At 41.0% G+C, this 24,011-nt stretch overlaps 1 protein-coding gene across 3 annotated transcripts in view; it reads right to left on the bottom strand.

The window, feature by feature from the left end:
- Nucleotides 1-1,875: 1,875 nt before the first annotated feature.
- Nucleotides 1,876-24,011, bottom strand: part of TLK2 (tousled like kinase 2) — a 125,093-nt gene continuing 102,957 nt past the window's right edge. For all 3 annotated transcript variants that reach the window (XM_068978822.1, XM_068978823.1, XM_068978824.1), the window contains 7 exons: nucleotides 20,056-20,147; nucleotides 15,422-15,511; nucleotides 11,521-11,690; nucleotides 9,984-10,122; nucleotides 6,351-6,462; nucleotides 4,503-4,610; nucleotides 1,876-3,369 (listed from right to left, as the gene is read on the bottom strand). In XM_068978822.1, the coding sequence (XP_068834923.1) occupies nucleotides 3,196-3,369; nucleotides 4,503-4,610; nucleotides 6,351-6,462; nucleotides 9,984-10,122; nucleotides 11,521-11,690; nucleotides 15,422-15,511; nucleotides 20,056-20,147 (885 nt within the window). In that variant the 3' untranslated portion in view covers nucleotides 1,876-3,195. The remainder of the gene's footprint in view (nucleotides 3,370-4,502; nucleotides 4,611-6,350; nucleotides 6,463-9,983; nucleotides 10,123-11,520; nucleotides 11,691-15,421; nucleotides 15,512-20,055; nucleotides 20,148-24,011) is intronic.

Genomic DNA, 24,011 nt, shown 5'->3' with positions numbered 1-24,011 from the left:
TTTGTGCATCCTGTCTCTTCCCCACTTACCCCAGGTGGACTTTAATTACAGGCGAAGAAGGGCTTGAGTGACAGGAATGATGTGTGTTAGAGAGAAGGAAAGATTCTCAGCAAGCAAAAGACTGCCAAAGGTGAGTCAAATTAGTTGTAAACTTCGCCTTCCTAGGGGCAAGGAGCTAGGCCAAAGCTTGCTTCTAGCTCTAGGATTCTAGGAGATAACTATGTTTAAAGGGAGTTATTTTCTAAATTAAGAAACTCAAGAGCTCCTTGACTGCTAGTCTTCGCAGCTGGAGGAAAACCTGTCCTTCCTGGACTAGAAGGCAAGCAAAAAACAAGCCCTCTAAAAAAGACAGCAGATCTGTCCAGGCCAGCCACACAAGTGGGGATCGCATGTTTCTGACTGGCGAGACTCCATTTAAAGCTGCCTGTGCCGCAATGGGAGATGGAGAGCCCAGTTCCTTCTCTCTGACCTCCGCATTTCATGTCTTCCTGAGCCCAGTGCCTCCAGCCCTGAATTATGAGTTCACGGTCAGGGCCAGGCCTTCCCTGTTCTGTGCACTGTGGGTATTCCCACCCACAACTCTAGCTGTTGGCACATCAGGCTGACAGATGTCACATGAACCCACACATTCCCATCACGACTGTGACATCCACTGGGACTCTACCAGCTGCAAGGAGTCCTTGAGCTACACCCTAGGTGGTGAGGGCCCTGATTGAAGCTGGAGAACTAGAGTAAAATCAAGAGGCTAGGAAAGTCACTTCTTAAAAACTTATTTTAATATCCTCCCCACCCCCCAAATTGGGAAAGGCCAAAACAGTCTGGCTGGGTTTAATTACAAATTAATACACTTTTTTTTTGGTCATTGTTTAAAGGAAATCAACATTGTGGCAATAAGGAGGGATTATCCTTGGAAAAAGTGAAACCCATATTAACAAAATATGTCATGGAAGAACTCCACTTAGTGATTTCACTGGCTACTTACAAGTCTAGAAAAGGTCACCATTCTGCCTGCTCCTTGGGGCTTATCCATGCATTGGAAAGAGGCCGTGCCCAGACTCAACCAAGGCCAGGCAGTTCCAGCCAAGCCCTAGGCCCAATAAGAGCACGAAGAGAAGGCACCCCTTCTTGAGGATGAGGGCAGAAAAGACAGATCACCAAATACAGTCCTACACCTTGGCTCATAAGAACCTGGGAGAAAGGAGGCAGGAAACGAGAGGGAAGGCTTAAAGATGTGGCATCCCTTCAACATGAAGAAAGTCAGAAATTAAACAAAACACAGCTCTTCAAGATCACTGAGTGAGGGAGAAGAAAAGAGGAACAGAACTTATTGTCTTGAGTAAGTTTAAACATGGTCTCAACTAAATCCATCTCTTCAACCCATGTAGACACCATCCTTACAGTGTTGTGCTCAACCTTTGAGAGCCCATGGGTACTCTGCTTAGCAGCTTGAAAGTAATGGTTAAAGAAGAAAAAGATACTATACACACATGTGTGTAAATATATATGCTGGAGTAAGATTACTTTGGAAAGCTGGGGGGCAACAAGCACTCAGGAGCTGACTTCCTTCCCTTCAGAGTTCCACAGGACAACACCTGCCCACGAACCTCTCTCTAATCTGGAACACTCCATCCTCCCTTAAGATAGCCTGACACTGGGGAAAGGGGCAGGTCCATAAAGGTCCTGGAGAATGTGTCACTACTGGCATTCTTCACATGTAAAAGAAATACTAGTTGTGAGTCATTTGAGTGCTCTCTACCCTTCCTGACTGCCGCCCCCCGCCACCCCCCAGCCTGCCCCTTGCCCAGGCAACTCGCATGCCTGAGCACTGCATCTTTAAATATTTCTGGCTGAGCCCTCTTGCCACATATGTCAGTAACATTCCAAGCTGGCTACCACATGTTCAGACTCTGGCCTCCTTCCCCCCTCTACTGTCGAGTGTTCTGCTGTTTCAAGGGCATGGTGGGGCAACGCAGCTCCCATTTCAGCTCCATCTTCAGCTGATCATCCATCTCAGAAGCAACACACACCAGCACACACCCACATAATTCAGGTGGCTGGAGGCTGTTTCCTGTCAAAAGAGCTAACAGAGGAAAGCTTATGTGCTGATCAAGTTTTAATATCATTGTAACAAGAAATGCACACCGTTCAGCAAGTGCACGGGGTCTGTGGGTGGGAACTCCTGCTCCCTGCAGCACTGGCTCCCCAGCCTGAGTTCTGCCTGCCTTTGGAACAGTTTCAATGGTTACTACATTCAGAGAATCCAAGAGGACTGCATGGACAGATGAACCTTTATTTAAAAAAATAGCACTTCAAATAAATTAAAAGGGACAACCGTCAAGTGTTCAAATTGTGAAGAAATAGTTGAAAACCTAGAGAGACTCCAAGCTGCAGAGTTCTAACCTCATTCTTTGTCCAATGGCAAAACCCCACACATCTCAGTACTCCCACTCAATTTTTTTCCCTACTGAGATGAGGGAAGCAATTGCAAACAGGAGACCAGACGGAGGAGAAAGCTGCATCTGATTGGAATGAACATTGCCACGTACTTGCTAATACGGGTTTCACTTTATGACCAAATGTATTCTTTCAAAAATAAAAAAGGGGGGAAGGAAGCTGCATGTTTTTAAAAATTGAAATTATTTAGGGATAAAACACTAACTCTAGTGCCTTTAACGGGCAATAGCAACTTTTTTCCTCCGAAGTCAAACACCATCCCCAGCCGAGCCTTTGTGCTACAAGCTTTTCAGGAGATGTTACCTAAACTTTATTAAAAGAAAAGAACAAGTTTAAATATAGACACTGGACTAGCCCAGTCTGTATTTTCAAGTCCACATTCTTCATCTGAAGCACTGCATCAGGGACCCCCCTGAGTCTGCATGTTTTCAAGTTCACAGTACATGGAACCAGTTTTTCTTTTTAATTTTTTCCTCACTCAGAGCAGCCACACGCAGTGGCCGTTGACGCTGGAACCTTGGGCGGGGCCTTTTCCTACGAGGCCTGGCCAGAGCTGCCCGAGGTTTCTCCTCAATGAGAATCGATGCTGTCATGCTCTATGGATGGGAAAAAAGCAAGAAAATAAAAGCACCTGGTACAGGTTTCATGAGATCCATTTGGATTCGCTATGTTCCAAACCCGCTGCTGAACGCCATTTGTCCACTCTGTGTGTGTCGAACAGTCTGTGGCTGGGAGTGAGTCTCAATTCGAAGAACTGTTATTGGACGCCCCCGAGGTTGACGCGATAGCAGCTCCAGCAGGGCTACTCGTGGAGACCGACTTTCGGATGTGAGGAAGCAAGTAGGGGTCACAGGCCAGCTGCTGGACGTCGATGCGGTCCTCCTTTCGGTAGGCCAAGCATCGTCGAATAAACGCCTGAAAAGAAAGTTTCTTGAAGAAGCCTGAAGCAAATAATCTTGGCACCCCAAGAGGGAACCCAGGAGGTTCTGTAGCAGCTGCCAGGGCCCAGAGCAAAAGTCTCCTAAAGAGAAGGGGCTTAGGGCCTTGCCTGGAAACCACTAGGTGGACCCAGAAAAGACGTGCCAGGTGCAGCGCTGCTCTATGGCCACTGACTCCTTCTCCAGCGCAGGTGCCTGAGCCATTCCCGAGGGGGAATGCGGCATGACCTCTACAGATCTCTGTCCCCAGAGCACAAAGACCAAAAGAAAAATCTCTCTCTGCCTTGGCTGGTATGCATGGGCACAGCCTAACTTCATAGTTCTGCATCTGGTCTCATGTAAACTTCCTGAAGAAGTGAAAACTGTAGTTACCAAATATCACCACATGAAAGGTGATGAGATGACACTAACACTGCCGTGTGTCACACGCTGGCAAGTGCTTTCTTGGTGTATCTTATTCTCCCTTGAAAAGTTGTTAAGCAAATGATCAGGCACACATCTAAGTGAAGGAAAATCTGACCAGGACTTGTCTCCCCCAAGAGTTCTGCAAACATACAAGCTTACTGTGAGTGGGGTTTGATTTGGATTCCTAATTTACTACCAACATGGACGTTTCCTTTGTGCTGGGTATGAAGAGCTACATAGCCCCAGTTTCTACAATTATCTTTTATTTTATGTTTATAAACCTTGTCTATGTAGTTCACTGCTTTACAGTCACAGCTCTTTCCACTACCCAGAACAGTGTCTAGTACTTCCACTTGTGGTGAGTCGCTCAGTCATGTCCAGCTCTTTGTGACCCCATGGACTGTGGCCCGCCAGGCTCCTCTGTCCATGGAATTTTCCAGGCAAGAATACTGAAGGGGTTACCATTTCCTACTCCAGGGAATCTTCCCCACTCAGGGACTGAACACACGTCTCCCTCTTCTCCTGCAGTGGCAGGCAGATTCTTTACCACTGTGCCACGTGGGAAGCTGTCTAATACTAGGTACCTAATAAATATTTGTTGTGGGAAGAGACGGCGAGAAGAAGACAGAGGCTGGAGAAATTACCCAGAGAAATAATAGAGAAAGCAAAGTAGACGTTTCTGCTGGCCAGTGGGTCAGAACCTACCTTTGCTTCAGGTGTTACTACTGGCTTTGGCGGGAACTGCACTTCAGTAGCTTTGAGGATAGTATTTTCTTGTAGAATGTCTTGCTGGGACTGATTATGGCCAAAAGGCTATAAAATAAAAAAAACAAACAAAGGTGGGCCTCTGGTTAAAATTAAAGAGAACACAATTCAAAAACAAATAGAAGGGAAAGGTAAACATATATTTCCACAAGAATTGCTAAAAGGAACTTTAGAGATGATCTCCTCTAATTCTCTCATTTTATAGATAAAGGATGGAAAGACGTGGATTTGAAGTAACTTGCTTTTGAAGTAATTTGCTCAATTTCCAACATCTAGGTTAATGTAGAGCTGGGACCAGAAGCAGCATTTGCTATAGCACAATGCCTCTGCTAAGCTTTGCTTACAGCAAAGATAAGGAAGATTCAGAACAGGAACCAGCAAACTCTTTTGCCCAAAGTGGTAAGTAATATGTATGTGTGCCATGGACGGGCCCAAGATGCAGATAAAAAGATGGGAAGGAAGTGAAAGAGGAGAGGGATCAGGACATAGTTGGTGGGGGTGGGTCAGAGCTGGGGCTACTCAGTGAGTGGCTTCATCTGTGCCACAAATTGCTGTTTTCTAATAAACTCCTAAGAAAGAAGTTCACACCTAGTGTCATCTTTATAGTGTTTCTACTGAGATCACAGTTCTTGTTAGATAGCCTCTGCCACCATTATCAGCAGCACTTCTACAATATCAGAGTATAAATAATAATTAACCCCATTAGTTCTGAACAGTTTCTGAATGTTTGATAGGTACAATAAAGAACAAAGACCAAAGCGAAGTTAAAGACTAAGCTGAAATCTGAATTAAGAGCTTGGTCTGGGGATTGTAATCAAAGTATTAGGAATCTAAGTGAGTTGCAGAACTCCCAAATGGTTTATACCCACAGCCCAATGGGGAACACTGAAACATACAAATGCACTGGTAGCAGAAATAGGAATATAAACATACAACTGGATCCCAGTATATACAAGATATTATGCTCACAAGGAAAACATAAATGTGAAAATCCATTATGTGTAGTTTACTACCTAGCTTTTCACTTATTCAGATAATATATTACCTTTATGAGAAGTAACAGAAAGATGCAGGATACAGGATGCTTGGGGCTGGTGCACTGGGATGACCCAGAGAGATGGTATGGGGAGGGAGGTGGGAGGGGGGTTCAGGATTGGGAACTCATGTACACCCGTGGTGGATTCATGTTAATGTATGGCAAAACCAATACAGTATTGTAAAGTAAAATAAAGAAAAATAAATAAATAAATACATAATAAAAAAGAAGTAACAGAAAATAAGTACTTTCTGGCACCAGTTCCCCAGTATAGAAATACAAAGCATACTTTATGCTCATGGGGTGGCTGGGAATAAGAAGCCTTGCAGGTATTTCAAGTTTCAGTTCTCGCGACCCTTAAGAGTAGATCTTGGGAAGGTTGTGTGTGTGTGTGTGTGTGTGTGTGTGTGTGTGTGTGTAAAGTATTTATTTATTTGGCTGCATTGGGACTCTCTACTCTTGGCATATGGGCTCTCTTATTGTGGCGCATGGGCTCTCTAGATCTAACTGTGAACGGCAAGAAAAGGATGTCTTCAATTGCCCAGCAGAATTCATTAGATGCCCTGGAACTGAAAATTTCTGCTTATATGCATAAAGCTTCTATAATTAAGTCTGTATTTTCTTCAAACCACAACTTTCAGGATTCCATTCTGTATAACCCAATGATTAATTCCAAGGGAGTACTCTACACAGTGCCACTGTGTGCATGCACCGCCAAGACAGAAGCCACCACACCCAGCCATCTGCATTACCTTCCTTCCATAAAGACACTGGTAGAAGATCACACCCACTGACCAGACGTCAACTTTATTTGAGATCTTTGGTGGTTCTTTCCCAACCACAAAACACTCTGGTGGTAAATACCTGGACAAAAGGGAAATAAAAATTCTTAGAAAAACAACTGTATAAATCTAAGACATGTACAAAAAGGCAAACTAAGGACTTTGATGAAAATAAAAGTATCTGAATCTTAACATCTGAAAGCCAACTTAGATCCAGCTGATAAAGACACTCGAAGCTAAGGAGGTGGTCATGTCCTATTTCCTATTTGCTGAGAGAGGTAAATATTCCCCCTAGTTCTGCTTCACCCACCCAAGCATTCTTTCCCAGGCCGGTGCCTAGTGTGAAATGTCATTCAGCAAGTGTTCAAAAAGAGGAGGGAAACACAGAAGTGCATTTCCTTTTATGATAGCTGTAGCAACAAAATTAAAACACAAGTGGTGTTATTTCCTTTCATGCTGACAGAAGAAGAAACAGTCTCTAAAATAAATAACTCGTAAAAATCCAAATGAATTCAGGATCCAGTATAAATCTCTGAGGAGAGTGGCTATTAAGTGTCTTCTTAAGGTAGCCTCTTCTGGAAATCTAGACTGACTACAATTATAATCAATGGTGGCATTAAAGTTCAAATCATGAAGGGACAGTTTATATTTCCTACTTTAAGAATGAGCAGGGGCTTATGGAAGACTAACAAACAGTGCCTAAAAGCCAAATAAACTACTAGCTGTTGGCCCAACTCAATCCTCATCTGAATTCCTTCCCTCCCCACCCACTCCTGACCTCTAAAAAGACTAGCTGGACAGCCAACCACACCAAATTGTATGGTGTGGAAGGTAAGTGCCTCTTAGCATTTAGGAAACCAAATGCTATGCCTCTCCTCACTGCCTGGAGTCTTAGCATTGGCACAGCTGGAAGGCAGAATTCTAAAGATAACAGATCGACCTCTGCAGATTTCACGCTGGCAAAATCAGTTTTGTGAAAAACTATTTTAAACCCTGCTGTGCTTCTGATGTAAAAACCTAAATGTATAGCTGAAAGGGGATCATAAGAGTTGAGAGGCAGAAAATGTTCAGATGATGGGCTTTTTTTAAGAAGTTTAGTTTTACGCTATTTCTTTTAATAGTCGTTTTAAAATTATTAAGACCATTGACTTAGATTATTATTTCACAATGAAAGTGTCTAGCCAAAACATACACTGAAAAATGAAAATATAGACAGAAAATTCACAAGGGGAGCATGGGGAGAGAAAGGTAAAGAAATAAAAATATAGATGAAAGAATCTATAAAAAGAACAGCTCATCCAAATGCCACTAAAATCTCCCTGAATCCCAGGTTTTCATGGCTCTTAATTCTTTAATATACATAATTTAAATATGAGCTTGGATAAATAACAAAATCTTGATTCTAAAATGATCTTTTAATGTACTTATAACTTTTCTGTGGTAATGGTGGGGAAGAAGTAAGTTCTTGTTTGTGGTGAGGAAAAATGGAGATTGCTGGACTTATCCAAATGCAAAGTAATAATTTGGTCAAATAATGAGAATACAGAAGACATTGTCTCTTAATAGTTTAAGTTTAGCATATCACCTTCTCGGTCTCAGTTTCCCCAACTATAAATGAAGAAACAGATTAGTTCTTCACCCATATAATAAGCATTCTAAGTCCCTATCAAGGACTTTGGGAGGGAGAATAGAAGAGGGTTCTAAGATATTGCACTAAATTGTGTTTAAAAAACAAACATAACTGCATATGCCATCATGATAAAATCCTCGTGGAGAAAAATGATTCTCAAGGCGTAGTCTATGGGTTACTTGTTTAAAAGCAGTATTCCATGCAGAAGAATTCTGGAACAACCAAACGCTGCAAATGCTACTTAAAATTTGTTATGTCCTCACATTCTGTCTGTATCTTTCTGGGACATAATATGAGGATGACAGTGAGGACGGTGATTAGAAACACCAATATGGAGAATTTTTACTTTTTAAACCTTCACAGAAACTCAAACAATTTAATTTTCTCAGTAGCTTCCTTTCTACCTTACTCTTACCATGAAAAAAAAAAAAGTCTTAAATATAAAGTAGAAAAACATCATAAAATGAACCCCCAAGTAAACATCATCCAGCTTCAGTAACTGTCAACATGGCAAATCTTTGTTCATGTACACCCCTCTTAATCTCCCCCAGATTCCTTTGAAGCAAATCCCAAACATTACATACTTTTATGTAAATGCCAAACTACTGAATTTTATAGCTTAGCAAATACAGCAACAGGCAGCAATGAGATAACTAATTTAAATGTGAAAAATCTTCACCTTTAAGAAAGAACAAGCTATCAAATGAAAAAGCTCAAATCCAAGTTCTAGTGAATTTATAAAACAGAGGTATAGACCTACTTCCAGAATTTCCAACAGCAGATATTTTTGTATCATTTACTGACAGGAACCCACAAAAACCACCAAGTGAATAAACACTGTAAGTGTAGCTTCTATTTTAAACCTAGAATCTCAAAGTTCTAATTTAGGGACTGATTTTCACTATAGGTACCATCTCCACAAACAATAAGGAGCAAAGGAGAGTTGGGATTGTGTGTACACGGGCTTTTAGCAGGGCATGATCGACTCTTCGGTATGGTGGGGGTGACAACAGGGCTGATGCTCCCCTCTTCTCTGTCTGCTTCCCATCAACACCCTCATTCCCAGTCACTGACTGGCTAAGGGCCAGGGTCCTCCAGTCTCAAACATCAGTGATCTGGCCAACTGACCTTGGGATTTAACTGCATGCATTTCCCCTCCTTTAATGCTACAGGAGGCTTCTCCATGTTCAGAATCAAACATTCCAATGTGTGGCTTTGTGTTATCACCTCAGAAGTGAAAAGGAAGCTCTGTTAACACCTTTACAATCACAAAGTAAAATGCCTGAGCCGCAGGTATCTTTCATGGTGCTTACTGTCAAAAGGAGTAGGAGACGGAATAAGACAGGCAGGGCACACAACAGGCAGGCAGAGCCAGCTGGGCAGAGTGGCCGGGGGTGGGCGAGTGACGGCAGATGGGAAGAAATGCGGCCCAAACCTCTTGGAGCATGGCTGCCAGAAATGGATACAATTCTTGGCAAATCATGCTCACTTTTTCCTGTTTAGATCTCAAGGGATGCTGTGCTTATTTTACATCCTAATCTTCAAAACTCTTGGGTTCTTCAGTCCACCATCTTCAGGCAACTCTAGAAAAAACTTCCTCATCCCATCAACTCAGGAAGAGAGAGACCTGCATTTGAAATTCTGAAAGGAAGTGAGGGCCATTCTTTACATACACATGAGTAACCTCATTCTCCATGTACACGGTAGGGCCTGACCTACGGAGCAAACACACAACTCAAAATGCCTGGTCACGCATAATCCCTCTCTCAATGGTTTTTAAGAATAAGAAGAAAAATTAAGACAAATTCATGTAAATACAAAGAGTCAAACTGCTGACAAGACAGCAAATATTTGGAGAGGAAAGTCTACTATGATATACAGCATTTCTGCCTAAGCAGACAGAATATAGTCTAATGAACAATCACCAACACTCCAGCACAGCACAGCCACACCTCCATCTCTCAGACACCTACCAGTAAGTACCAGCGCCTTGTGACGTTAGCTCCATGCCATCCACTGAATTGTAGCTATCATCATCCATTATCTTGGAAAGACCAAAATCTGTGATTTTTATCTCTCCACATGCTGTACCATTTACTAAAAGAATATTACCTAAAAAGATAAGAATCTTCATGAATAAAAAAGAGACTTACTAGGAAAAGCCAAGGTAGTAATAACAGACAAGAAGAGGACAACTGGACTCCAACTCTTACACATAAGAGCAAACATTTAAATCTCTGCAATAAAACAATCTGGACTCTGGATGCTAGAGGAGAGTCGTAAGTATCTGGCTGCAAATTTCTCTTTTCCAAGAATCACCTGCTTAATGTGCCAAAACCAGCACTATGAGCAGTGGAAAAAAATAATTAACTAGCCTAAGTAAAATATCATTTGTATGGTTGGTCAAAAATAGTGGGAAACTTTCATCTGAACTTTCAGGACGGATCTCTAAGCCACCCTGTTTGCAACAGTAGTTTGGGAAGGGTGGTGTGGAATCAAAGAAAACATACACGGGAATCTAAGTTAGTACCACAGTGCCACCTACAGCTCCTGGGCCAGGAAAATGTAATGGATTCAGTAACAGAAAACCCAATCACACAGCAGCCATCTTTTAAAAAATCACTTCCTTGTAATGAATTTTTTAGTCATTTATTTAGTCATTAAAGGGGCTTCCCTTGTGACTTAGCTGGTAAAGAATCTGCCTGCAATAAGGGAGACCTGTGTTCGATTCCTGAGTTGGGAAGATGCCCTGGAGAAGGGAAAGGCTACCCACTCCTGAAGAATTCCATGGACTGTATGGTCCATGGGGTTGCAAAGAGTCAGACATGACTGAGCAACTTTCACTTTCACTTTAGTCATTAAAAAATAGTGAGATTTAATATGTAGCTATCAGAAGAGGATGGCAAAGTTAACTGTCCCCACCAGGAGGTAAAGGGGACTCTTCCCAACACCTAAGCTCAGCTGGATAGAGCTGTCTAAAGAGCACACAGGCAGACTTCTAAGCAACAGCTGAGGAAGACAACAGACAGAAGTCAAACTGCTCTCTCCCCTGCCAACAACTATCAAAGTTAGATAGTAACCATACAAAAAGATGGAAAACACTGCTCAGAATTTAATGAAATGGGGGGCATACTTGGAGAATAATTTGCTAATGTGAGGGCACTTATCAAAGAGACTTGGGGTAGAAGGATTGCTGTACAGTGTGAGTAATGGGGAAAAACAAAACCAAGCTTGGCAGAGCAGTTCTTTCTTAATTGGACTGACATCATGAACTGCCCTGGCTCTAAAGACAAGGGCATTGTTTCTCCAGAGCGCTGAATACGACCCAACCTCCTAAACCCCGTGCTGTGTGGCTAGGACTCTCTTATTCCCACACCTACCCAGCAATTTAGAGTCTGATTTTATTAGGCCTTTCTGGCCCCCACCAAATCCCATAACTTTATAAAATTGAAAGTTACTTATAAGACCAAAGAAGTACCACCAATACTGTCTCCTAAAAATTAGACATACCTGGTTTGAGGTCATAGTGTATGATAGGAGGTTTTATTTCATTTAAGTACTTTAAAGCATTCACAATCTGCATGATAATGGATCGGGCTTCTTTCTCCGACATTAATTTGTGCTGTTTCAGGTAGAAGTCCAGATCATTTCCCTCACAGTATTCTAGTACTGTACAAAACCTAAAGACAAATAAACCAACACTTGATTGTGGGATAAAAGCAAGCAGATTAAGTCTAACTAAACAAGCCCCAGTGAAACCATCAGGTAATTCAGAGGTCCCCAACCTCTGGGATCTAATGCTGATGATCTGAGGTGGAGCTGCTGTGATAATAATAGAAATAAAGTGCATAATAAATGTAATGAGCTTGAATCATCCCAAAGTCACTCCCCACCCCCTGCCCCATCTGTGGAAAAACTGTCTTCCACATACACGACTGGTCCCTGGTGCCAAAAAGGTTGGGGACCGCTAAGGTAGATGGCTTCTCACTTCCTTCTTCTTTGCTCTTTAAAATACTCTTTTACTCTTTATTCAGTATTAGCAGTTTACAGGAAGTAAACTGTCAACTCTCTTAGTGAAGAGTGTCTGCACCCTTCACGTTGGAACCTGCTCTGCTAAAGTTCACCCAGGGCACACGGCTTCTTGCATCAGACTTCAGGAATACTGGCAGGAACTGTCATGTGTTTAAGCTAGACACTTACTCTACTATCCACAGGATGCTCCCTTTCTAAACAAGTATGTTAGGATCAAATACACAGTCCTCACTGGAAACATTTTATATGATCCCGGGTGCTGACAGTAAGAAAGAATCTAGGGTTTGCCCAGGTCCCCATGGCTGACTGCATACTACTGCTCCTAGCAGACTGCATATACTATGATTTTTCTTTGTTAAATACACAAGGTATAAAAGAGCTTTTTAAAGGACAGCATCTGTAGTTCTAACAAATGTATCATTATATAGTATGAGTTCTTTCTTTCACTTACACCAGTACGTCACACAGATCTAAAGCTGTGCAGCATTCACAGTATGAACGGTCATGTGTCTGTCTTCCAAGGCAGTCATAAACTGAAGCTAGGCTTCCTGAGAGATGAATACCTTTTAAACTATTTTAAAAGCAGAGATATTACTTTGCCAACAAAGGTCTGTCTAGTCAAGGCTATGGTTTTTCCAGTGGTCATGTATGGATGTGAGTGCCGAAGAATTGATGCTTTTGAACTGTGGTGTTGGAGAAGACTCTTGAGAGTCCCTTGGACTGCAAGGAGACCCAACCAGTCCATCCTAAAGGAGATTGGTCCTGGGTGTTCATTGGAAGGACTGATGCTGAAACTCCAATACTTTGGCCACCTCATGAGAAGAGTTGACTCATTGGAAAAGATTCTGATGCTGGGAGGGATTGGGGGCAGGAGGAGAAGGGGATGACAGAGGATGAGATGGCTGGATGGCATCACCAACTCGATGGACCTGAGTTTGAGTGAACTCGGGAAGTTGGTGATGGACAGGGAGGCCTGGCGTGCTGTGATTCACGGGGTCGCAAAGAGTCGGACAAGACTGAGTGACTGAACTGAACTGAAGCTGTAACAATATGGCAAAATCACTCAGGGTCTTGCTGGCAAATAAAAATTACTGGAGTATTTAAAACAGAGAGGCTTTAATTCAGAGAACTAATCACACAGATGATGGAAGAGCTGAGAAGACAAAGTGGCCAGTGAGCAGGCCAGAAATCATCTAGAGCAGGAAGTCATTAGCACCCTAAGGCCACAGGGTGGAGATGGTGCAATCAGAACCAGGGTCACCAAGGGAACCTGGAACCATTGGGGGAGGAGTCTCCACCCACCACCACTTCTGTCTCCCCACTGAATTAATCCCACTGAACAACTGACAAAGGAGCCTGGTGAACACAGCCTACAAGGGCCAACTCATCTAAGACCAAACAGACAGGACTCCCGTTCAGGGCCTAAGGGCCACTGAAGACCTTCAGGAAGCAAAGCAACAAAATGTGGACACACACAGTCCCAAGGGACCCCCAAACTGACCAACAGCTCATGCTTCTTACAAAACATAGCATGTCCCAACATGCTAGCATTCTATTTGAGAAAACAGGCCTAGAATGTATCAATTTCTCTGATCTGATATGCTGAAATCTGAGGCATAGACTCTCAGGCTTAGTGAATTTATTTTGGACCCAATGCAAGCTGAAAATAAAATCTCATTTTTAATACTCAACTCTCAGACAACTTTCTAAAACAAAGATTTGACTTATTTTGGGGAAAAATTCACCATACACACAACAGGAAGAACAAAGTAAACAACTCAAGAGTAGTGCAAAATCAACTCAATTTCTCATATTAGTTAAAAATGTGTATACAATTCAAAACAGCAGTTAATCCAAGTCATTGTATTTATTTTTGAAATGATTTTTGCGCTTATATTTGGGGGGTATGTGTGTCCTTCCTAGTATTCAAGGAACTTGTTGAAAGCAAAACAATAAAGCTACCCTGTGGAGACCTGCTTTTTAACTTGCTGTTTTCCTGAACCCCACTCCACACCACACACAGCACTGTGCTGACTGCACGTGACTGGAAAGGGGAAATCCCTGAGTGGATGTTTCCAAAGGGAATTATGGTCTCCCTTTGGGGCCATTTCTAAATGTGGATGGGCTCTCACACATCAAGCTCTGAGACAGCCGCCATCTGAAGAGGCCCAACACCCTGGGAGGGGGAAGGAAACTCCTGCGGGCCAGGCCTAAGCATGCTTTCCTGATTCAATTCAGCCTCCAACAGAGAAGATGTTTACAAATGCTGAACTATTTCTAAACTCCTGGATAAACCAAGAGATCGAGAGCTTACCTATACCAAGTAATGAAATACAACAATGCCTACGATTATTAAAGATTTCAGACAAGTCATGTAGCTTCTCTGGTCCTCAACTCTCCACCTACAAAGTGAGAAGGCTGGACTGAAATCCCTATAGGCCTCTGAACCAACCTATATTTTCAGATGTAGCATTAGACTCTGCCACATTTCATTATAATTCTATGATGAAATCATACTGCTAGAACGTCAAAAGGCCCATCAGTGTTCATCAGCCTCACTTGACTGTTGCTTGTCTGTGGTATGCCAGCACCAATTTGTACCAGTTTCTGAGAGCTGAGAGTTAAATTTCAGAAATCTTGTGAGCTAGTTTTTAAGCCACTGGTAGGATAAATGGATAAACAAAAGGTAGTATTTGCATACAGTAGAATATATTTAGTCATGAAACAGAATGAAGTACTGATAAATGACACAAGAAGAATCTTAAAAGAACACCATGCTAAGTGAAAGAGGCCAGCCACAAAAGTTCACACACTACATGATCCATCCTATGAAAGTCCCAGAATAGCTGATCTATAGACACAAAAAGCAGATAGGCGGTTGCTTACAGCAGGAGTGGAGTGGAGGAAAAGGGGGATTACAGAACAAGGTACAGGATTTCTTTCTGAGGTGGAGAAAATGTTCTAAAACTGACTACGGTCATGGCCGCAACGTACCTATGAATACTGTGTGCTTTTAAATGAGTGAACCATATGGTATATAAACCTATCTCAATAAAGCTGCCCCCCCCCTTTTTAAAAAAACTGGACATGTTCAGAGTCTTATTTCACAGAAACTGGCAAACAGTACCCATCAGCCCTATGCCTTCCCCTCCATGCTGGTTAAGCACTGACTAGCACACAAGTGCACGCATCCTGTGGCCAAGAAATGCATGTCGTGCTGGCCCCAATCTGAATTCAAATACAATCATTTGCCCGTAAATACATTTAGCCCCCTCAGGCAGTATTTTCCGGTCCCAGGTTTAAATTCCATTCCCTGAGTCATCAACACACTGCAAGAAAATAATATTCTCTGCTAAGCTAGAAATGGCATAGTACTTACGAGTCAGTGTCCAGTGAAAAGTAATCATACAGCTTAACTATTCTGGGATGATCCAGTTCTTTGTGAATCCGGTATTCCCTACATGCATGCCTGTGAACAAAAGGAAATATTTGTATTCTGTTTACAGGGAAGCATTTAACATTTTGTATTTCGCCCTGTCCTTCGGGGCTCTTCCAGGACCCTCCTGATTCACCCACTGCCCCACTGCTCCCGCACAGCCGCTCCATTCAAGGCCATCGAGTCCTCTGGCCTTCCTTCACCCTGTTTTCTCCACAGGCCTCTGCCAAGCTGTTGGGACAACAGGAGGCACTAACTTTTATCCTCTGCAAGTTCATTCTGTGATAACCTTACCTCTTTTATATTGATACCCAAACAGCAGAGGTTTAAAAATGATTCAGACAGCACTTTTTTTCTTTTCTCTGAAGCGGATACTTTCTACCTACAAATGTTTATACCCTGGGGTTCCATCACAGGGATCAATTTTGGCATGTAAACTCACGAGTAAAAGGACTGCTGGTAAGATAAGGCAATTACAAATGCATTGGACTTGTTTTTCAATCCTACTCTCTACAAAAAAGAATTTTAAAAAATTTAAAAAGAATTTAAAGCATTACTTTCTAAGAAAATGCTAATTTGATAAAAAGTTTGAAACTATGGGAATCTTAGTTTTCTTAGATTAAGAGATGTTTTTTCATACATATGTCTTTTTTCTTTAGTAAGATAAGGAAGAAAAATGTACTATGTAATCTGACGTATTCATATACTGAATTTTAAAGAATAAAATTTAGTTCTTACTTAAAAAGAGTAACAGGATATTATTATATATATATTTTAGGATATTATATTTTAAGTAACCTAGCACCATTTAGTTTGGGGCATTTTGTCGTAGGAGTCAAAAGATGTTTTCTGAAATGTATTTCAGCATGTCAAAAATACATAGAAAGTACTCAATCGAAGAAAATTGAGGAACAACTAGGGGAAGAGGGAGGGGAAGAATAGCAATCTAAAAGTGATTAAATGTTCTTCCCCAAAGAAAACGCTGTTTGATTAGGTTTATTTTTCAAGTGGCCATTTTGGGCAGTTTTGCTTCTTCTAATGCTTCTTTTCATCAGCATTTTTAAAGAATCTTTGGCTGCACTGAGTCTTTGTTGCTGTGCACAGGCTTTCTCTAGCTGTGGTGAGTAGGGGCTACTCTCTAGTTGTGGTGGGTTCTCTTGTTGCAGAGCATGGACTCTAGAATGTGGGTTTAGTAGTTTCGATGCACAGGCTTATCAGCTGCCCTGCGGCATGTGGAATCTTCCGGGACCAGGGGTCAAACCCACGTCCCCTGTATTAGCAGGCAGATCCTTAACCACTGGACCACCAGGGAAGTCCTCATCAGTATCTTTATGTCTTTCTGAAAAGAAAAACTTGTCAGCACTGAGTTGGAGCAGCACCACGCTTCCAGTGCAGGGTAAGCAGGTTTGATCCCTGATGGGGAACTAAGATCCCACATGCCTCATAGCATGGACGAAAAAAAAAAAATCATGTAATACCTCATTTCATTTGGTAAAATAAAGGTGGTACTATTTCTAAAAAAACAAGTTTAGAAATCTATGGTCTAAACAGATTACTGTTAAGTCATTTCTTATTCTCACACACTAGAAAGCTATCGTTCTCTGCCCGTTTAACTTTTTGATTTTGTGCATTTCAGAGTAGAGACCAATTTCTCCATGGAGATATTAAAAAACTGAGGAAAATAAAGGAAGAAAAAATTATAAATTAAAGAAACTGTCACAAGTCCTTGCCAACTAAGGAAACTGTGTGTCATGAAAGGACCCCCCTCAACATCACATCGGGCTCTAAAGCCATTTGCTACAGTTCACCAGGCAAGGCAGAGGTTCTCCTTATATTCTTACATCCTTCATATGTTCAAATTGCAACTAAACATCGAAGGGACTAATGCACTATAAATAAGGAAACAAATGAGAAACTGATCCATTTAGTCTTCTACTCTAAGGAGATATATATTTAGACTTTCAGTAATTATATCCTAGAAAATTAGAAGAGAGTATCTATCATACAAGAGTACAGATACAGTTACTTCTGTGGATAGCTTTATATGAAATTTTTCCTACCATAAATTTCTTAATATCTATTTTGGGAGGTTAAAGAAATCAACTAATGCCTATTAATGCTTAATAATGCAAAAGCAAAACAATCAGTTTACTTCTATTACTTGCAGAGAAAGGAGAGGAAAGGGGGTGCAAAATAGAACTCTAAATAAAACAATACAATTTCTTTGAATTTTTCTTTCTTTTTCACCCAAATACATGTTCTGATTCCAGATGGGGCTGGGAAGTCATCCCCATGAAGGAAAAAGCAAGCAGAAGATCTTACTATATGCAGGTAACAGTAGTATTTTCATATTTTATAATGTGACCACAACACTGAAATACTCCTTTTCAGTTTCACACTGAATTTTTGAAGTACTCTCTAAAATCTGTTCAGTGCCTGATATGTCTCCTTAATCTCTCAGTTCAAGGGGGTTAATGCCATATTGCTAATTCACTATTACTTATAGCCTAAAATTCCTCTGTATGATTTATTGTCACTTAGCAAGCAAAATCTTTCCAAGAAAGGTGGAAGTGCTGTAAGAATTTTCCCAGAAGGATGAATGGAGGTCACAAAAATTTTGCACCACCCACCCCTCCACCAGTGTGTTTATCAACTGGGAAATGGCTCCTGCTCAGATGGCTCCATAAAAGGTGCTCAGGAGTCGTGATTCCTGCCTTGGTGAGGAGGCAAAGAATAAGAAGGCAACACTGGGAGCTTGAGCTGAACCTCTAAGAACTCAGACACAAGACCACCCCCTTCACCTGCTCTGCGACTCCATCAGGCACAAATGGGAAAGGAGACCCCATCCACACCCACCAGGACTTAAACAGCTTGCCAAGTGTGTCAAGGAGGTCCTGGTGTCCATTCCTCACTGCTTCAAAAGGCTACAGTGAGCACAACCCCCATGGGCAATCACCACAGTCTTCGACCCCTGAGTTCTCTTTAAACTCAGCCTGAAAGCGCGACATGGAGACGAGGCAAAGTCTGTATAAATCTCTGCAGAGGAACTATCTCCTCAAGGTTCACCAAGGTCCATCCCTTGTAGAGTCAGCTGGTTTAGAGTTGGCAGCGCACACAAGCTGCAGAACAGGCTCCGAGGATAGCCGAAGAACACTGTGAAAGAGATGCAGGGACTGTTCCTATACCCTAAGGTGACTCTTTGAGTCTCAATATGATGAGGACATTTCTCACCATTTTCCTAACTGGTCAGAACATGTGGGTGTCTTCTCTTAAGTGCTCCCTGGCAATTGCGGCCGCATGCCATTTGTCCCTGCCTGTCGAGTACCTGGAATGTACTTGTAATAATGTAACTGCTCCTCAGAAGCATCTGGACTGCAGCCGCCTGTCACACACGGACACAGGCAGAGTGCCATGCACAGAGCACATAGCATCCTTTTTCCCACCTCTGCTAAGCGCTTTCTCTCCTAATGCCACAGGACCATTCTCTCTTCTAGCGCTGAGCACCTCTGCCAACCTGCACAGAGCAGCAAGAATTCCTGGGTCCCTGATGAACAGTAGCCATAAAGCAGGAGTTGCCTTGCTCCAAGCCTCAAGAATGGGTTAATGATGTAGAAATGTTTTATTTTCCCACTGAGATTTAGAAGCCACCTAAAACAAAGTCCACTCTTTTGCCTTTTTCCCTCCAGAGTACTATTTATAAGAGAAAACAAAAGTGCTTTTATAGAATGGAGGTAGACTGCTTTATATCAAAAGGGGCTGTCTCTCCTTTCAGGGGTAGGACATGTCTAACATAGTACTTGTTCCTACAAAAATGAAACAATATTAACAGCCAGGGGAGATTCTAACAGAAAAGTCTGAGTGGCCTCCAAAGCAAGTGAGCTGTAACTTCAATGTTCTGAAGCTCAGGGCAGAGACAGGCAAGGGCTGACGTTAGTGGAAGAAAAACATTCATACCTGCACATGTAAGAACTGTTCATTCTAATGAGTCACCCTCCCATCCTGCACCCCCAGGACAGATGAGGGCTGCCACAATGGCATCTAGAAAGGGGCAAGCACAGCAAGTGGGACACTGAGGATGAGAACTCTGAGTCGCGAAGCCTGTGACGGGGGAGGAGGGTCCAGCACTGAGGACCACACTGAGGGGCAGCAGGTGTCGCACGGTCTCCTCCATGAGGAGATGACTGAAGCAGCAGCAGAAGCCCCACCCCATGCTCCCGGGTCCCCAGACCACTAAAGAATGCTCTCACATTTTCTACAGACAAGCAACAATAATTTATGAGGCTTTACTTGTTTATTATAGCTACTTTCAGAGGCACAATGGAAGGGGAGGGTTAAATACATGGGCCTGGATTAAGGGAAGTCTGGATTTAAATACAGGCTCAGCCACTTCTTAGCTATTACTCAATTTCTATGCATCAATTTCCTTATCAGTAAGATGGAAGATTTATTTACTCTCCAAGGACAGTTATGAGGATTAAATGAAACAACAGCAATGCATGTAAAGCTCTTAGCACAGTGCTCAAACTACAGCTATTAACACTAAATTCTGAAAAATCAGATACTCTAGTATCACTTACTTGTGGTAATTCTCCTTTTTCTCATCTCTCCAGTTTTTATTTAACTGGTGAATTTTCACAGCTACGTATCTTTGTTCTGTTAGATCAAATGCCTATAAAGAAAAGGAATAAATTATATTGTGGATAATGCTAACAAGAATTACAGGCAACTGACCAGAAGCTTCTATTTAACAGACCAACATTCTCAAAAGTCCAAAATGCATTATTAAATAACAAGGGCAGTGGACAGCACACTTCCTTCAGAGTTGTAATCATCTTTCTTAAAACGTGATGAGACAATCGAGAAGTCTCCAGACGCACTGGCACCAAGGGGTTTAGAAAAGAAAACCTAACATATGCCATAAACAGAAAGAGAGTCCATGACTTAACAGTCACTTCTAAACAACTCTCTTTCTGGATATCATCTACCCTATTTGGGACCTTTTTCACCTCTTGGCTCTTATCCCTCAGCTGGTTCTGGGACTTGACATTCTTCAACAGTAAGTCCTGCCACTTTTTTTCTTTTCCTTTTTGTAAATATTTTTAATAGGCTTTATTTTTAGGGCAGTTTTAGGTTCAGAGACCCTGCCACTTTTGAAATGCTAGGGACACAGACTATCTGCTTCCTTAAGAAATAGGACGCACCTCTTTGCTAAGTTTGTTTAGTTGCACCTCTACATACTGGATAAATAAAAAGTAATTTTGGACCTCAACAATGTCAGAAGCTAGTCACTTATCCAGCAGCATCCAAAATAAGGGACTTGCTTTCCTCAAAGACCATCACTGTTGGCCCAAGCTCCAGATCAGCTCAGTGGTGCTAGATTATGGGGTAAAAAAAGGTAACAGATTTCCAAGGATGCCTGGTGTACATCACAATTTGAAAAAGTAAGAAGCATTTTACAACAGATTTCCCCAATACAATTTTTTGAGGAGCTTTTTTAGAATGAATCTGGCTTTAAAGTCCAAATTAAAAACTTACTGCTTCAGTTCCAATGCTATTACCACCTACCTGCCAGTTTCCACAAACATATGAATAGATAAAGACAATAAGCAGAGGCTATACAGTCCATGAAGAGTGGTGATTACTGTTCTACAGATCTTTTAAAAGACAAGCTGCCTCTAGCAAAGCACAGGATACAAAAGAGGCCTGCTTATAAAAGAAACTTCTAATATATACCAAATTTAAACTAGTATTTTTACAATACAAAAACCATTCAATTCAAACAGAGTATCTTATTTCACAGAAATGGAAACTTTTGAACTCTATTTTTCTTAGTCTAAAGTCCACCTGTATGCATGTATCCATCATGGCTTTATAGGAGGGAACCATTTCAAGCCATTAAAAGCCAGATTAAACATCACCTAATTTGTAAGACCACCAATGAACTACAAGTGTCATTTTTTCCTATTATCAAAACCTATTTCTGAGTTCAAGACACTGTGATTCACCAGTGATCTAAGAAGGGCTATATGAAAAAAAAAAAAAAAAAAGAAGAAGAAGGGCTATATGGAAGACAGCAAAAGAATACATTAATGTACACATTGTTGTAAGAAGCATTTAGACTTCAAAAGTGTTAAAATGTTTGAAGAAAAGGAAAAAAATATAAAGAAATCACTAACAAGTGAAGCACCAAGAACCAATTTTGATGATTTTAAAAAAGAAATAGTCCCACTTCTGGGTATACAGCCAGAAGAACTGAAAGCAAGATCGCAAAGAGATATTTGCACATGCGTACTCAAAGCAGCACTATTCACAATAGATAAGCGGAGGAAGCAATGCAAATGTCAACTGACAGATGATGAATGAATAAAGAAAATGAAGTATATATATACAATCTCAGGGTTATCCAAGTTTAAAAAGAAGAAAATCTTGTCACATGCTTCAACATGGATAAACTTTGAGAACATTATGGTAAATGAAATAAACCAGTCACAAAAAGACAAACACTGTGATTCCTCACATGAGCTACCAAAAAAAACAATCAAATTAATAAAAATATAAAGTAGAATTGTGGTTACCGGCAGCTGGAGAGAGAAAAAGGACAGCTGCTGATTAGTGAGTAGAGCTCCTGTTCTGCAAGAGGAAAAAGTTCTGAAGATTTGTTTCAGAACAACATGAATATATATAACACTACTGAACTGAGAAGACTCTTGAGAGCCCCATGGACAGCAAGGAATCCAAACTAGTCAATCCTAAAGGAAATCAACCCTGAATATTCACTGGAAGGACTGATGCTGAAGCTCTAATACTTTGGCCACCTGATGCAAAGAGCTGACTCATTGGAAAAGACCCTGATGCTGGAAAAGACCGAAGGCAGGAGGAGAAGAGGACAACAAAGGATGAGATGGTTGGATGGCATCATCAACTCAATGGACATGAGTTTGAGCAAACTCCCAGAGACAGTGAAGGAAAAGGAAGCCTGGCGTGCTGCAATCCATGGGGTCACAAAGAGCTGGACATGACTGCGTGATTGAACAGCAACAACTGAACACTTAAAAAAGGTTAAGTTACTAATTTTTATGCTATGTGTTTATCACAATTTTTAAAATTACCCGAAATAAATAATAAATTAGGTATATGACTCAAGAATGAAAACTAAACAGAAGGAAGATTTGAAAGCAAAAGTCAATGAAAACAAAACAAATAAAATAGTAGATCTGATCAACAAAAATAAAAAGTTAATCTCCAGAGGAAAAAAGAAACACTAACTAACCTCTGGCCTATTAGTCAAGAGATACAAAAATAAATATTTCATAAGAGAAATAACTTATAAAGTATGGAAATCACGATGAAATAGGATGGTTTTCCAGGAAAAATGAATTATCAAAACTGACTTAAGAAAGGGAAGAAAGTCTGAATAGGTCAATATTTAAAAGAAACTGAAAAGGCTATTTTCCTCTAAAATGACAACTACCCAGCTGATTTTATGATTTAGCACTAACAACTTCCACATAGCCAATATGTAACACAAAGCATTCCAGAATATGGGAAAAAAGAAATTTCACAACTCCTTCTGGAATAACTATGACAGCAAAGCTAGACAATGCTGCCTGCACATAAAAAAACACTGTAAGCCAATACCACTTATGATCATTGATTAAAAATATGAGCAAAATACTAGAAAATTAAACCCAGCAGTATACTAGAAATATTATCATAATTCTGGAAATGGGAAGTGATGATACTTTCACATTGTATACGTAATGCCACTGAATTATATACTTAAAAATGGTTAAAATGGTAGGTATCATGTATATATCATCACAATAAAAAATTAACATTAAAAAAAAGAAAAAAGAAAAACTAATGTTTTTATCTGAAATAAGAAGTATTTTACTCAAAAGATTTTCTATATAAAAATTCATATGGGCATAACATAAATCATTAACAGTATAGGCTACAACTTAGAAAAGAGGGAATTACTAGGGTCATACAGTAAAGACAAATTAATAAACTAATTGGGCATTTAAATGCCAGGTGCCAGAAACAGAGAAATTTAAGGAGGTTGTGGCTGGTGAGCGTGTTATATATCTACAGGTGTATTTAAAACAGGCAGAATTTCTCCGGAAAATCAACTGGAGGGCACAGTAGCCTGCACTTTGCTGGGCCAACTGAAGCACTCTAAGCCAGACAATCCTTCAGCAAAACCAGTGTTACTAAACACTCTGACGTGGAAGATGCCAACACTTTAAAAGCAAGAACCAGGTTTTCAAAGAATTAATTTTTTAGTACATCTATTTTAAACATTTTATATATATATAGAAATCTTTTTACAATAAAGCAGCACTCATCTCTGACAAGTACAGATGAGGCAGAAAGTACAAAACTAGAGTAAAAATCACCACTATTCCATTAGCCAGAAATGGTGCTATTTTCTGCTTGTTTTTTTGAATCTGTAATTACTCTTCAAATTGAATAAACAGGGTAAAATACTGACTCCTGCTTAGTCACAAGTTTACTAGAAGCAGTTCTCCCA

Source organism: Capricornis sumatraensis, chromosome 8 (assembly GCF_032405125.1).
Source record: "Capricornis sumatraensis isolate serow.1 chromosome 8, serow.2, whole genome shotgun sequence".
Classification (NCBI taxonomy): Eukaryota; Metazoa; Chordata; class Mammalia; order Artiodactyla; family Bovidae; genus Capricornis; species Capricornis sumatraensis.
Note: the sequence above shows the minus strand (reverse complement) of the source record. Positions and strands in the feature narration are given on the sequence as shown.